The 13,445-nt window shown below is 35.7% G+C and overlaps 1 protein-coding gene across 3 annotated transcripts in view; it reads right to left on the bottom strand.

Moving 5' to 3' along the window:
* Positions 1–13,445, bottom strand: part of LOC121376272 (brefeldin A-inhibited guanine nucleotide-exchange protein 1-like) — a 60,875-nt gene that overhangs the window by 20,626 nt on the left and 26,804 nt on the right. For all 3 annotated transcript variants that reach the window (XR_005958428.1, XM_041504101.1, XM_041504102.1), the window contains 14 exons: positions 13,305–13,416; positions 13,103–13,137; positions 12,053–12,223; positions 11,046–11,130; positions 9,311–9,479; positions 7,827–7,981; positions 7,085–7,213; positions 6,266–6,424; positions 5,564–5,690; positions 3,331–3,468; positions 2,838–3,007; positions 1,788–1,939; positions 1,331–1,503; positions 592–752 (listed from right to left, as the gene is read on the bottom strand). Coding sequence is in view for 2 of the 3 variants with exons in the window: in XM_041504101.1 (XP_041360035.1) it covers positions 592–752; positions 1,331–1,503; positions 1,788–1,939; positions 2,838–3,007; positions 3,331–3,468; positions 5,564–5,690; positions 6,266–6,424; positions 7,085–7,213; positions 7,827–7,981; positions 9,311–9,479; positions 11,046–11,130; positions 12,053–12,223; positions 13,103–13,137; positions 13,305–13,416 (1,936 nt within the window). In the remaining variant the exon portion in view is untranslated. The remainder of the gene's footprint in view (positions 1–591; positions 753–1,330; positions 1,504–1,787; positions 1,940–2,837; positions 3,008–3,330; positions 3,469–5,563; positions 5,691–6,265; positions 6,425–7,084; positions 7,214–7,826; positions 7,982–9,310; positions 9,480–11,045; positions 11,131–12,052; positions 12,224–13,102; positions 13,138–13,304; positions 13,417–13,445) is intronic.

Here is a 13,445-nt window from a genome sequence, read left to right as displayed (position 1 = left end):
CTCAAAACCGGATCCTTTGTACACCGGAATTCTCCCCAAACCGGACATTTTACATGGTCCTTTTTTAAAAATCAGTACAGAACTTAACCTCTCTAAACCAGATACCTTTTACAACCCGAGGGTGTCCGGTTGAGAGGGGTTTCACTGTTGTTCCATCCAGCTGGACCAGTCACTAACACATCTTTCAACATCTATCTTTATGGCAAAAACCAGTAATACTTTTATACAGCATCATTCAATTTCATAAAATCTTCTTTGACTATAAATATCAATCACCGACCAACACAGAATCAGACACCTAGTCTAGACTTGACAACAGAGTACGTAGTATAAAGTATGATTTTAAAAACTGAGGGCCGAATTTATGAAACCTGAATTTCTTAAACGCAGGTGTTTAAGCATTGTAAATGTATGTAGTTACACAAATGTTAGACATAAACAGGCTCTGTAAATCTGACCCTGAGTGTAACCAGCCTCAATTGAGTAACCATCATATCACCCAATGAATATAAATTAGCATCATCGTCTGACTTGGCCTGGATACATTAATGGAAACAAGACCGACCAATGTACCAGTAACAGTGACTGTACCTGGGGTTTCTCAGCCGCATACTTTGCACAGTTCCTAATGAGTCGGATTGCCTCCATGCTGGTGTCGGGGAATGCAGCATTGCAAGCAAACTCTGACAGACACTTCACTGCATCTTGGAATGAATCGATGACGGCAACAAAATGTTTCTCAAAAATACTTGCTGAAAACAAGAAGTAAAAAGAATTATATTAGATAGTATTTCAGTTACTAGTGAAGTAACAAAAATGTCTTGCAGACTTTTGCAGATGACTAGACTGCATATGAAGCTTCCTTTAACATTTAAGCAAATGTATCTCTGCCTGTTAATAAACTATGACATAAAATATTGTTTGCTTCTGCATAAAGGTACTTTATAATTGAATAACAAGGTTCTTGTTAAAAGAAAAGAAATCTTTGCAACAATACCCAAATTTATTATAGACACCAGCTATTTAGTGTCTAACATATGGTAACTGCAATACTTCATCCAGATAGTGACTGAAGATTCCTCCCCCCACCCCCCCCCACCCCACCCCCATTACTAAATAAGCTGCTCTTACCAATTAACAGCCAAGGATCTTTTATATGCACTTTCCTATACACAGGACAGCACATACCATGACACTTGATATACCAGTTGTGAAACAATATGTTAAAGTGGAAAAACCCTAACAGCCTTTATGTAGTTTATCTCAGGACTAACCTTCCTTGCATAAGCACACACAACATGTACACAAACCAGTCAGTGACAAAACTTACAGATAATTTTTCCTGTTGTCTGAAAGGCAAGTTCAACAATTCCCTCATCATGGTCAGAAGCTGCCAGATGAAAAACGCTGAAGATGTTTTTCCAACCAGATTTGATATTGCCTGCCTGAGAGTTAACCATCTGAGCAACACATCTCACAACCATGTCTCGTATTGTTGGAGACCTACAAGAGAAAGTGTTATGAACTGAAAATCAAAGTTCTTTCCTAGTCAACGAAAACAAATCTTAAACAAAGCGACAGTTTAATCTTGCATTAAAATAACTTTATTTTATTTTAAAATAAAATAAAAACAATTAAACAAAGAATGCACGTTTGTGTTTAATTCCTACCTTTCCAGGCAAAAATAGCACAACTAAAAGTTAAACAACATTTGAATGTATATTTGTGTTATTGTGCAGACCTTTCAAAACCTGTAATTTTTCTACGGCAATGAAAAATTATGTTACCTATTTCTCTTCATGATATGTTCAAAAGGCCGAAGAAAGTCTTTTTGAAAGCGGAAATAAATGAACTCTCCCTTTTCAATAAACTTCATTGATAGTTGCCTCAGAGAATCAACGGCAAAAAAGGCAATGTCTTCCATAGGATTGCATCCAACCTGCAAAAATAGGAAATACTCTCTATTATTAAAAAAAAAATCATATTAAAACATTTCTTTAAAAAAACTCTCCAGTCAATAAATACATACATTAACACCCCCCTCCCCCTGCCCCCTCCCAATAAGCATAAAATTTGTATAATTATGAATAAAAAAATTGAAATTAAACTTTGTTTTTGTTTAATGACACCACTAGAGCACATTGATTTATTAATCATCTGCTATTGGATGTCAAACATTTGGTAAACTTTCACTCATAATCTTTCAGAAAACCGGCTACATGTTTCCATTAGCAGCAAGAAATCTGTTATATGCATTATCCCACAGACAGGCCAACACATACCACGGCCTTTGATATATCAGTCATTGTGCACTGATTGGGACTGGAAATAATCCAATCAAAGAATGGGTCCACCAATGAATCAAGCATCTCAGCCAAGTGCTCCAGGGGTGGAATATGGGGTTTTTCCCAGTTGCATGGAACACCCCCCCCCCCCCCCCCCCCCCCCCCCCCCCCCCCCCAATCCGGCTAAAAAACCCAACCCCATCACGTAGATCTAAACTGAAATATATAATTTCAAATTATAAACATTTACATATTGTTTCGGACCCCCTCCCCTCTTACCTAAAGTATAATCTGCCCCTGTGCTCTACCGACTAAACTAGATCCCACCCATATTAACATGACTGCCATGGTTAATCTTACTGAAACTTCACTTCTTTTTTTTCATCTACTGCTTACAATTTAAATCAAAATTTAAAATGAGTCTAAATTCATAAAACGGATATAGTCTGGAGTTCAGACTCTTCACTATCAGGAAGTATATCTCCAATACAATACAAAACAACAATACAAAATCTTAAAAGTCGCACAAAACGTATGGCCCAGTAGTTTTACCTTGTTGAAGTGGTCTCCGACGAACTGCCAGATTCTGGACCACTGCAGACGGATACGCCCCATGTTGTAGTAGGAGATCTCCACTATCTTCTGTAGACAGAACATTCTCGGGTGGGACCGCGTGGCCAGCTCATCCAGCGACACCTGGCACAGAGCCTTCACAAACTCAACTACAAACACAAACCATAAGAGTCAGGTAAAGCTGTTCTTTTGTTATGAATCGGATCAATCTAGTATTTACAATATCAGGGACACTCGACACAAAGCCTTCACAACACCACTACAGTACAAACCATATTCATCAGTCAAATCCTTTTCTCTTGTATTGTGAAATAAAACCATCTTCAATATAGACTATCTTAACTAACCTAACAATATTTAACCCATCTAAAAGCTCACATGAATAATCACATAATACATTTACTACAGTAAGCTAGATACTTTTTTAATTTTTATTCTTAAAAAAAGAAAAAGTGTTTCTAATTTTTATTACCTATAGCATCTCCATCCAGTTTGACGGAGCCTGTAAATATCCTGTCCACTGCAACAACCACACTCTGTGAACTGGTTTCTCCAACAGTCTCATGAAAGTTGGCTAACCGCTGCCGGTCTAAGTTCCCACGAGCAATTACTTTAATTAATAAAAAGAAGAAAAATTAAATAAAAAATCAGGAATAAATAACTGGACTGCTTAATAAAGCAATATTGTCATGGAATTTGTCTGTTATTGTTATAAATACATTTTTAAAATATTAAAACATTATTTTTATGCCCTTGATAAAACAAAATTCACCAAATCACTTACTAAATTACCTCTTTATATGTATAACAAGAAGGAAGGAAGGAAATGTTTTATTTAACGACGCACTCAACACATTTTATTTACGGTTATATGGCATCAGACATATGGTTAAGGACCACACAGATATTGAGAGGAAACCTGCTGTCACCACTTCGTGGGCTATTCTTTTCGATTAGCAGCAAGGGATCTTTTATATGCACCATCCCACAGACAGGATAGTACATACTACAGCCTTTGTTACACCAGTTGTGGAGCACTGGCTGGAACGAGAAATAGCCCAATGGGTCCACCGACGGGGATCGACCCTAGACCGACCGCGAATCAAGTGAACACTTTACCACTGGGCTACGTCCTGTCCCTGTATGACAAGAATGCGTATAACATTTAGCTGACCTAACAGTTATTGATTCCTGGAAATAAGAGCCAAAAGAAAACCAAAAATGTAGTATTAAATTCCAAAAGATGATGTGCTACCTGTTGGAAGAGTAATTTATATTTCCTGCCAACAAATGGATAACAATGTGTTCTGAGGTGTGATACATTAGTCTGTCCCTTCCCTAGCTTTCTGACAAATGGCTGCATCTACCTGGTTGCAATATTCTTGTTTCTAACAGCTATTTATGACAGATTCTCTTTATGTCCCATCTGTGAAATTAACTGGTCTGTTAGACCAAATTTACTATCAAAGAACAAAAGTTAAAGTATGTTTTGTTTAACGAAACCAAAAGGAGAAATTGGCCGAGTCGAAAACATCCGTTCGATCACCAACAAAAATATGTTCAATCTGTGGGCGTTCAGCATTGCAAACTGCTTCATTTAATGGAAATGCTGCCAGTTTCCGTAAATAATAGTAAATAACAGTGATCGTGCTTGATTTATTATATGTACACAACTTACGTGCAGCGTTAGTTGCAACCGAAGGCACTCTTATATTTACGTCCAACTTTACACGTAACTTACGTTTTCGTGGTTTCGTGAATAGCTCTTTAGTCGTAGAATACGTGTAAAACTCTTACGTGCCCTCAGTTTTCGTGAAGATTTACGTTTATGGTGTAAGGGGGGGGGGCTTACAATGTTTTGTGAATATGGGTCCTGGTCTGTTAGACCATATTTATTATCAAAGAACAAAAGTTAAAGTATGTTTTGTTTAACGAAACCAACAGAGCACATTCATTTATTAATCAATGACTATTGGATGTCAAACATTTAGTAACTTTGACATATAATATTAGAGAGGAAACCCACTACATTTTTCCATTAGTAGCTGGGGATCTATTATTTGCATCATTCCACAAACAAGATAGCACATACCACAGATTTTGATATACCAGTTGTTGTGCACTGGCTGGAATGAGAAATAGTGCAATGGGCACACCGACAGGGTTCAATCCAAGACTAACCGAGCATAAGGCGTGTGTTTTACCACTGGGATATATCCCGCCCCCTTCAAAGAACATTAAATTGCCTACAATATATATAGTCATCAAAGTACTTGTTTGGCTGAACCGAGCAGGCGTGTGTTTTAAAGGATCCCGCCCCCCTTCAAAGAACATTAAATTGCCTACAATATATATAGTCATCAAAGTACTTGTTTGGCTGAACTGAGTTTTACCTTCAGGATCAAAGAACATTAAATTGCCTACAATATATATAGTCATCAAAGTACTTGTTTGGCTGAACTGAGTTTTACCTTCAGGATCAAAGAACATTAAATTGCCTACAATATATATAGTCATCAAAGTACTTGTTTGGCTGAACTGAGTTTTACCTTCAGGATCAAAGAACATTAAATTGCCTACAATATATATAGTCATCAAAGTACTTGTTTGGCTGAACTGAGTTTTACCTTCAGGATCAAAGAACATTAAATTGCCTACAATATATATAGTCATCAAAGTATTTGTTTGGCTGAACTGAGTTTTACCTTCAGGATCAAAAGCTTCAATGGGATGGCCTGCTGCTGACTGAGAGGCGTGTCCAGAGATATACTTCGTTTTCACCCCGGTTCCAATCAACTGAGCCAACTCCAACTGGGATATACACCTCAAGATCTGAAGCATAAATAAAACATGAATGTACCTTTAAAGTTAACATCATTCAACACAATTATTAAAGTCATACTTTGGTTAGATTTCATACATTTCATGTTCTGAATAGCCAAGAATATAATTTAATCGGGGCAATCGGCAATGCAATGGAGATTGTCACGGTGTTTTAAATTTTCCATACAGCGTTAATTTTACCTTTAGAATTTATAATTTTATGTGTTACTTTTCTTAGTCAATTTTTTTTTTTTTTAATACTTACAAATTAAACTCCACTTTTACTCATTATTAACTGCAAAATCCCATAAAAAATGCAGAGGAGACTATTTTTCCATTACATACTTTTTTGCCATTGACATTTTTAAAAATGGTCATGGTTGATGAAAATGTCTGGGGAAAAAACAGACAATATAGTAAGGGTTCATAATCAATTTGATCTCAAGACCTTTTGATTTTAAATGATTAAAACAGGAACAACAGTATAAACAATGCAAACTATTGGGAAATAAACCAAAAAGCAGCTGTTACAAATAACCAGATCAGCAATTCAATTTTATGTAAAATATATTTCTCTATCTTACCTCCAACCACGACTTGCCAAGGTAGTTTCCGTCAGTTTGAGCAACTGAGATGAGTGTTTTGATGGTGTCAATGTTTTTAGTTTTCATTTCTGTTATGGGCGTGGCACATGTCAACAGTGTAAACCGTGCCAAAGCTTGAACGTATGCATCTCTCTCCAGCTGTAGAAGATAAAAGTAATGGTAACAAATCATCCTCATTTCAAATAAGAATATAATATAAATTAATAATTAAAAGAACTAATGAAAACAAATGAAAAAACTAATTATGAAAAAAACTAAAAGATTATGAAGTGATCAGAAGATGGAGAATGAAAAATTATAGCCATTTCATTGGCTGTTAATTTGTTTGGACCAATCCACTAGGGGGGGGGGGGGGGGATGTAATGAGAGGTCTGATTACATAATTTACAAGAATTTGGCGAAATTAAATGTCAAACTTTTTTTCAGTGCACTGTGATGACCATCCATAGGTGCAACTATAAACCAAGTTTTACTGATCAAGGACTTATAGTTTGTGAGAAACTGATCTAAAAGTTATAATGCTAAAATTGACTGTCACGGACTTCGGCAATGTAATACCTTTTTCTTCCTTTTTTACTTTTACTTTGTAAAAGTGACACAAAAATGACTGTCAGCCGATGCCATTCTCTACAACTTTCATTAGAATTAATATCATCAGTATAAATCTAGGTTTGAGAACCCAGAGAGAATTCAGGTAAACTTTTAAAATATGATTCTTGCCATATGGTTATTTATCAAATTTAATTGATAACATCTTTCAAACATTACACAGACTAACATGACAGACTTATAACATACCTCCATGTGAAATATGCAGGCAATTCGAATAGCACACCGGATGCCATCTAAACACAGAGTAGCCACATCTTGATCGTCACAATCTTGCAGACCAACACTAAATGCTGCCAGGAATGGGGTCCATGCCATCTGAAAAAGTTACAATAAAAGTGAACTGAGAAAGAAATTATGAACGTACTGTCCACAAAAATTGCCAGTGGTCTGATTCATGTTTAATTCTTTTTTAGTCTCATGTAAAAAAAAAAAAAAAGGTACATTATATCAGGATACAAATTAACTGATAGTAAGATATTTAATTATTTTGCAATCATATTTATGATTTATAATTATCCTGTGTTTATCTAAGAGGAATTACAGCTTATTTATGGTCGACTTCAGTCACTGTGTTACTTGTCAACAGGAGTACTGTTACAAAATGAGTTAAAAGTTTATTTTGTTTAATGACACCACTAGAGCACATTAATTTATTAATAAATTATTGATGTCAAACATTTGATAATTCTGACATACAATCTCAAGAGATGAAACCCACTATATTTTCCCATTAATAGCACTTTCCTAAAGACAGCACATACCACAGCCTTTGATATACCAGTCATGGTGTACTGGCTGGGACAGGGAAAAAACCCTATCATGAAATGGGTCCACTAAAGTGATTCAATTCTATGAAGAAAGCACCTCAGGTGAACTCGCTACCGACTGAGCAAGATCCTGCCCCCAAAATGAGTTAAACAAAAAGTACCTTGAACATGGGTCGAACATGTTCGAGGTGTGTCGCACATGTGAAGTTTGACTGGACGTGGCTGACGCTCTCCATCAACGCTTTAGCTGTCACGGCCATCTGTTCCCTCTCCATGTTGTACAGCAATCGCCGCTGTTTGTTACTCGTTATGTCCCCTAGAAATGTAACATATCTAAATGTACAATACGCAGTGTGAAAAATATGACTACCATCTAAACCAAATCACGAAACAGATACACCATGAAGTTGAGTGCTTTCCAATAGCTTTAGACATTCAAGTGTATGATTTTCATGTACAAACAACAATTTCAAATCAGTTTACAAAATTACCCAAAGATAATACATCAGTTTTCCCGACATAAACATAAATTCTAATTTAAGCTGTATATAATGCAGAATTTTACTGGCTATCAAATTCATTTGTGACCCTAAAACCAGCACTAACGTGTCGGAAATTTTACGGTTTTCCTTAGAGCCTGTTTACATATTTATACCCTACTTGTCATAACTTTTAAAATTTCACCATTAAATTCTGTTTATAAATGTTTGTGTGCCATCATGCATGTAATGCAACACGTGACGATGACAGGAATACCAAATTTTTAAAATGGCAACTATGTTGAATTGTGAATCTTTGTTATTGAGCACAAGTTATCACAACGTGTATTCAGATAAGTGAAATTAGTAATAACAGTTGGCATATCAAGCTGATGACAGTGGTTCCAATCCCGTCAAAGCTGGCTCACACATTCATTCATCTTTCTCATCTATCACCCTCTGCCTACCATTCTCATTATCTTAATATAAAAAAACTTTCCAATTTCTCCCACGATTTCAATCTGTTTCGACCCTTTCTCTGTTTCCATCAACTCTGTCTTCTGAGCTGTCCACACCATCGCCTACCTGTCTTAACTTCTCCCAAGGGTGCAGTCTCTGTGTACTCCCCTGCACGCATCTGGCATCCTTGTCCTCTGCCGCTAATAAAGCTGGTCTGACCCACGGCACTAACTAACGACCGCCGTTAGTAGGGGAGCATAGTAGGTAGTTACAACTGCCTCTTAACAATGCTAGAAGTAACTACTGAACACTCTCCGAAGTGGTCAGACTAAGCCCACAGTTAAAAAGCTGATGGGGAATGACAGATGTGTGGCATGGATAACCACAAGAGACAAGCACCTGTCACAGTTGGAGAGACCAGGACTGGGATATGGAGGTGGACAGCGAAAGAAGTTGAAAGATAGAAGGAGTTGCCAGATCGGGAAGAGGGCAGTGGGATGAAAAATAAAAAATGAAAAAAAATGAAAAAATGAAAAAATTAAATTAACAGCAACAGTTGTATTACACATGAAAACATAAATCAATAATGAGAAAAACTACACCAATCAGCAGGTATTGATTTTCTGATTACCTGTCTGGAACATGACATAATGGTATTTTTGCTACACCTGTGTAAGAAGCTATAAAACAGTCAAATTCAAACTAACGGACAGATTTGCTGGGTTTTATTCCACCGGTGGCTCTCATTTTTATTTCACTGTCTGCAATTTGGTCATAAATCTTGGACAGGTAATCTTCGGGCAGGTCCTTGCTGTCATTGATCCCACGATTCATCCGTATATACTGCTCTTTTGTCATTTTGTATTCCCTTTTCACCTAAAATTATACAATTTACTGTTTAAAACAACAATTATACACTTAAATAATAAATCTTCAACATTAAATAACAAAAATGTTTTAACATGTTTTCAGTACTTTATACATTGTCTGCTCTTTTGTCATTTTGTGGGGGGGTTTTATTATCTAAAATGAAAACATTTACAGTTTAAAAAACACTTTGTCATAAATAATAAATGTTCAAAATAAAATTATAAAACTATTCTATCATATTTTCGTGTATTTTATACATTTTCCAAACTAAAGGCTGTATAATAATTTGTTTTAAATATATTAATATCTAAAGGTTGAATTTTTTTTAGGTGACAATCTATTTAAAAAAGAAAAATTCCAAATAATATAATTTAATAACACTTACTGTTACTCACTTACATATATAAACAGAACTAAGGACGAAAAATAATCCATCACACCACCCAATTAATCTAACAATTCATAACTGAACTCTGACAGTTTCACAATAATAACTGGTCTGAACATCCATACAGCCAATGAAATGACTTCAATCTTTTAGGCTAAGTATTCACGAAAAGAGAAAATGGTCCAAGTTTTCTACAATTTCTGTCCTTTCCATTTAACTTAATTGGCCCCAAATACCTGTAGTTTAAAATATGCTTGAGTGTTATTAACTAGATATTCCTTTCTGGACCCATATTCACAAAACATCTTAAGTCTAGTTTTACATGTAAACGTAAATCTAGGACTGAAGAGCTATTCATGAACCAACGTAAACGTAAGTTACGTGTAAAGTTGGATGTAAATATAGGAGTGCCTCCGGTTACAACTAACGCTGCACGTAAGTCGTGTACATATAATAAATCAAGTACAATTGCTGTTATTTACTATTATTTGCGGAAAATGGCAGCATTTCCAATAATTGAAGCAGTTCGCGATGGCTAAAGCCCATGGATTGAACATATTTTTTGTGTGATCTAACAGATGTTTTTGGCTCGGTCACATTTCTCCTGAGTTATCTTTTCCTTTTTAAGAATGTCCTAAAGTTCGTACCAAAATGCGGATCCTCACCAGTGTTCGAGATTAAAAATTTTGGGGCAGTATCCCAGTTGGATACTAACATTTCAAAATCTGGTATCCCACCCGAGAATTTAGTATTATATGGTATCCCGGTGGGATACTGGGTTCTTGAAGTCTGGTATCCATAATTAAATTCTGGTATTCCCAGGATATCGGGATAGGGACCTACTGTTAATCTCGAACACTGCTCACCAATACCAAAATACCATGGTTCGCTGTTCGTGATGTCATTGTTAGCAGACGACAAACGAAATTGTGTTTTGCACATTTGTTATTTATATGGTAGACATCGTTTCTAATGTTTAAAAATTTCTCCAGTGAGAGAGTTACAATCGTAGATTTACGTCCAACTAAGTTATGTTTATGTTTATGACCGTGTTTGAGAACAAGGTGCTTCTTGCACGTAAACATAATTCTACAGCAGACGTAAGTGCTAGTCGTAGACGTAACTTTACACCTTTTCGTGAATATGGGTCCTGTCTTTAAAGTGAACCACTACAGGTGTCTCACCTGTGAGCTGTGGAGATCCGTGGTCAACATGATGATAGAGTACGCCAACACGTATGCGGCATCGGCACTTGCAAACAGTCCAGCACTGAAAGATATATTATATGTTTCATAGATCAGGTGATTAAAAACCCCCCAAACATTCAACTTTTTGAAGTTGAATAGTGGAAAAAGTATGAAAAGCAGAACATTTATGATATTTTGCACAAAATTAGTTTATTATATATAGTGTGTATTGATGATGATCTTTTAATTTTCATATATGGCAAAGACAAAAATGTTTGTAAAAAAGAAGTGTATTTCATCCTTTAAAAAATTACTATGGGCTGTATGGGGAAACAAAATGGAGGACCAGTCAATCATTGTTTTTAATATGTACAGTATATGTTGAGTAGGTATTCATTGCCATGATTGGTATAGCATATTCCGACATCATATTTTGCATTACGAGCCATTTTAAAAGTAAAACATAAAAATAAAAAAATAAAACCATTAGTATAAAACCAATAAACTAGTTTTGTCCAACATTGCACTATTCTTCACTGACATTCAACTTTAAAAATACAATGCTTTTTTTTTTTTTTTAAAGCACTCAGTATATTTTAGATTAGTATTCTTTTGCAAATATCTAATAAAATACCACAAATATAATTTTTTAAATATTTTTTAAGGAAATATTTCCAAGGATACAAACACATAATATATAATAATACAATAAGTTTTACATCACTCTTTCACCCGTAGTTTTTTTTTTTACTGCAGTATCCATTCTTTGAAGTTGCCTTGTTCAAAGTGTTTTAAAGAGTTCAATGGGTTAACCCCTACCTCCCCAAAAAAGAGAGCTTAAAACTTGATAATTTTTTTTCTCTTTTAACCACATATCAACTAATTCACAATCTACCTAGGCCGTTTTACGAAGAAAAGCAATCTTAGCACCAAGATCACCTGAAGTGCATACAGTGGCCAACATCGTTTTGTTAAAATGGGGATCAGATGTGTTTTAAACTTACTTTGCATTACACACACAGTAGTGAGATGCAAATTTCTCCATCAGTCTGTCAATCTTCTGAGCTTCTCCTGGTAATCTAAACCCCTCCAGGAACTTTCTGAGGGCTGACACAATATCCATCTCAACAAAGTTCATCTGATCCACATACGAATACATGACCGCTTTGTTAAACCTAAAAACAAAACTCAATTTTAGTGTAAATGCACACAAAGATACACGCCATAAAATATCAGGATGAAAATGAAAACACACGTTTTAATTAATTAATTTCAGCTGTTAAGACAAAACTGCAATTAAATCAATTTGAAGAGTGGTGGATTATTGGTGGATACACAGAGCCCTCAAAAGTACCCGGTCTCCGGCGGCAAATTGCCACCTGAAACAGCTTTTGCCGCCGCCTACTTTTCAAGTAAAATTGTTCAGTTGCTGCATTTAATGGATGGTGACTGATTTGCGCTAACAGAGGCCATGAGAATGCATCTTAGAGGTTCGATTTTTTAAATGTTTCTAGGGGAGGGCCCCCAGACCCCCCGCTTTGCCCCCTGCTATCATCACTGTTGTAGCCTGCTACTTCTTAAACTATTGAGGGCGCTGGATACAGATATTTGATTGGAATAAAGGAAGGATAGAAGAAAGAAGTTTGTTTTGCCACTAGAGCACACTGATTAATCAACCATCGGCTAGTGGATGTCAAAAATGTGGTGATTCTGACTCATAGTTATCAGAGGAAACCTACTACAACTTTCGTAATGCAGAAAGTTATCTTTTATATGCACTTTCCCCACAGACAGGATAGTACATACCACAGCATTTGATATACCAGTCGTAGTGCACTGGTTGGAACAAGAAATAGCCCAATGAGCTCACCGATGGGGATTTATCCCACAGCGACCGTGCATCAAGCGAACGCTTTACCACTGGGTTACGTCCTGCCCCAAGAAACATCTGTAATATATATATATATATATATATATATATATATATATATATATATATATATATATACAAGTAACTATTAGCTAAATACACATAAAATACCACAGACACCTACTTTTCATTTTCTCCAAGGAAATCACCAATAGCAACCTGGAAGGAAAAAAACAAAGTTTCAATAGATATTTTTTTATAGTATAAAAGCGATAAACAAATTATTTTCATCTGAATTTTTTAAAACTAAAATGTAATAAAATATAAAACATAGACCTAAATAATGAGAAATGTCCCAGTACATATTTTTAACAATAAACACCTACTTTATCCAAACGATCATCTGTGTGAAAAAGTTCAGCAATGTCATCGGGACTTTTTCCCAGCATTCCTTGCTCCTGGAGATACAGAATTCCTTTCATTGGCTTTTTGTTAAATCTGAAATACAATATATAAAACATGTGGTT

This window comes from Gigantopelta aegis, chromosome 6, assembly GCF_016097555.1.
Source record: "Gigantopelta aegis isolate Gae_Host chromosome 6, Gae_host_genome, whole genome shotgun sequence".
In the NCBI taxonomy this organism is placed as follows: Eukaryota; Metazoa; Mollusca; class Gastropoda; order Neomphalida; family Peltospiridae; genus Gigantopelta; species Gigantopelta aegis.
This window is presented reverse-complemented; position numbering and strand designations above follow the sequence as displayed.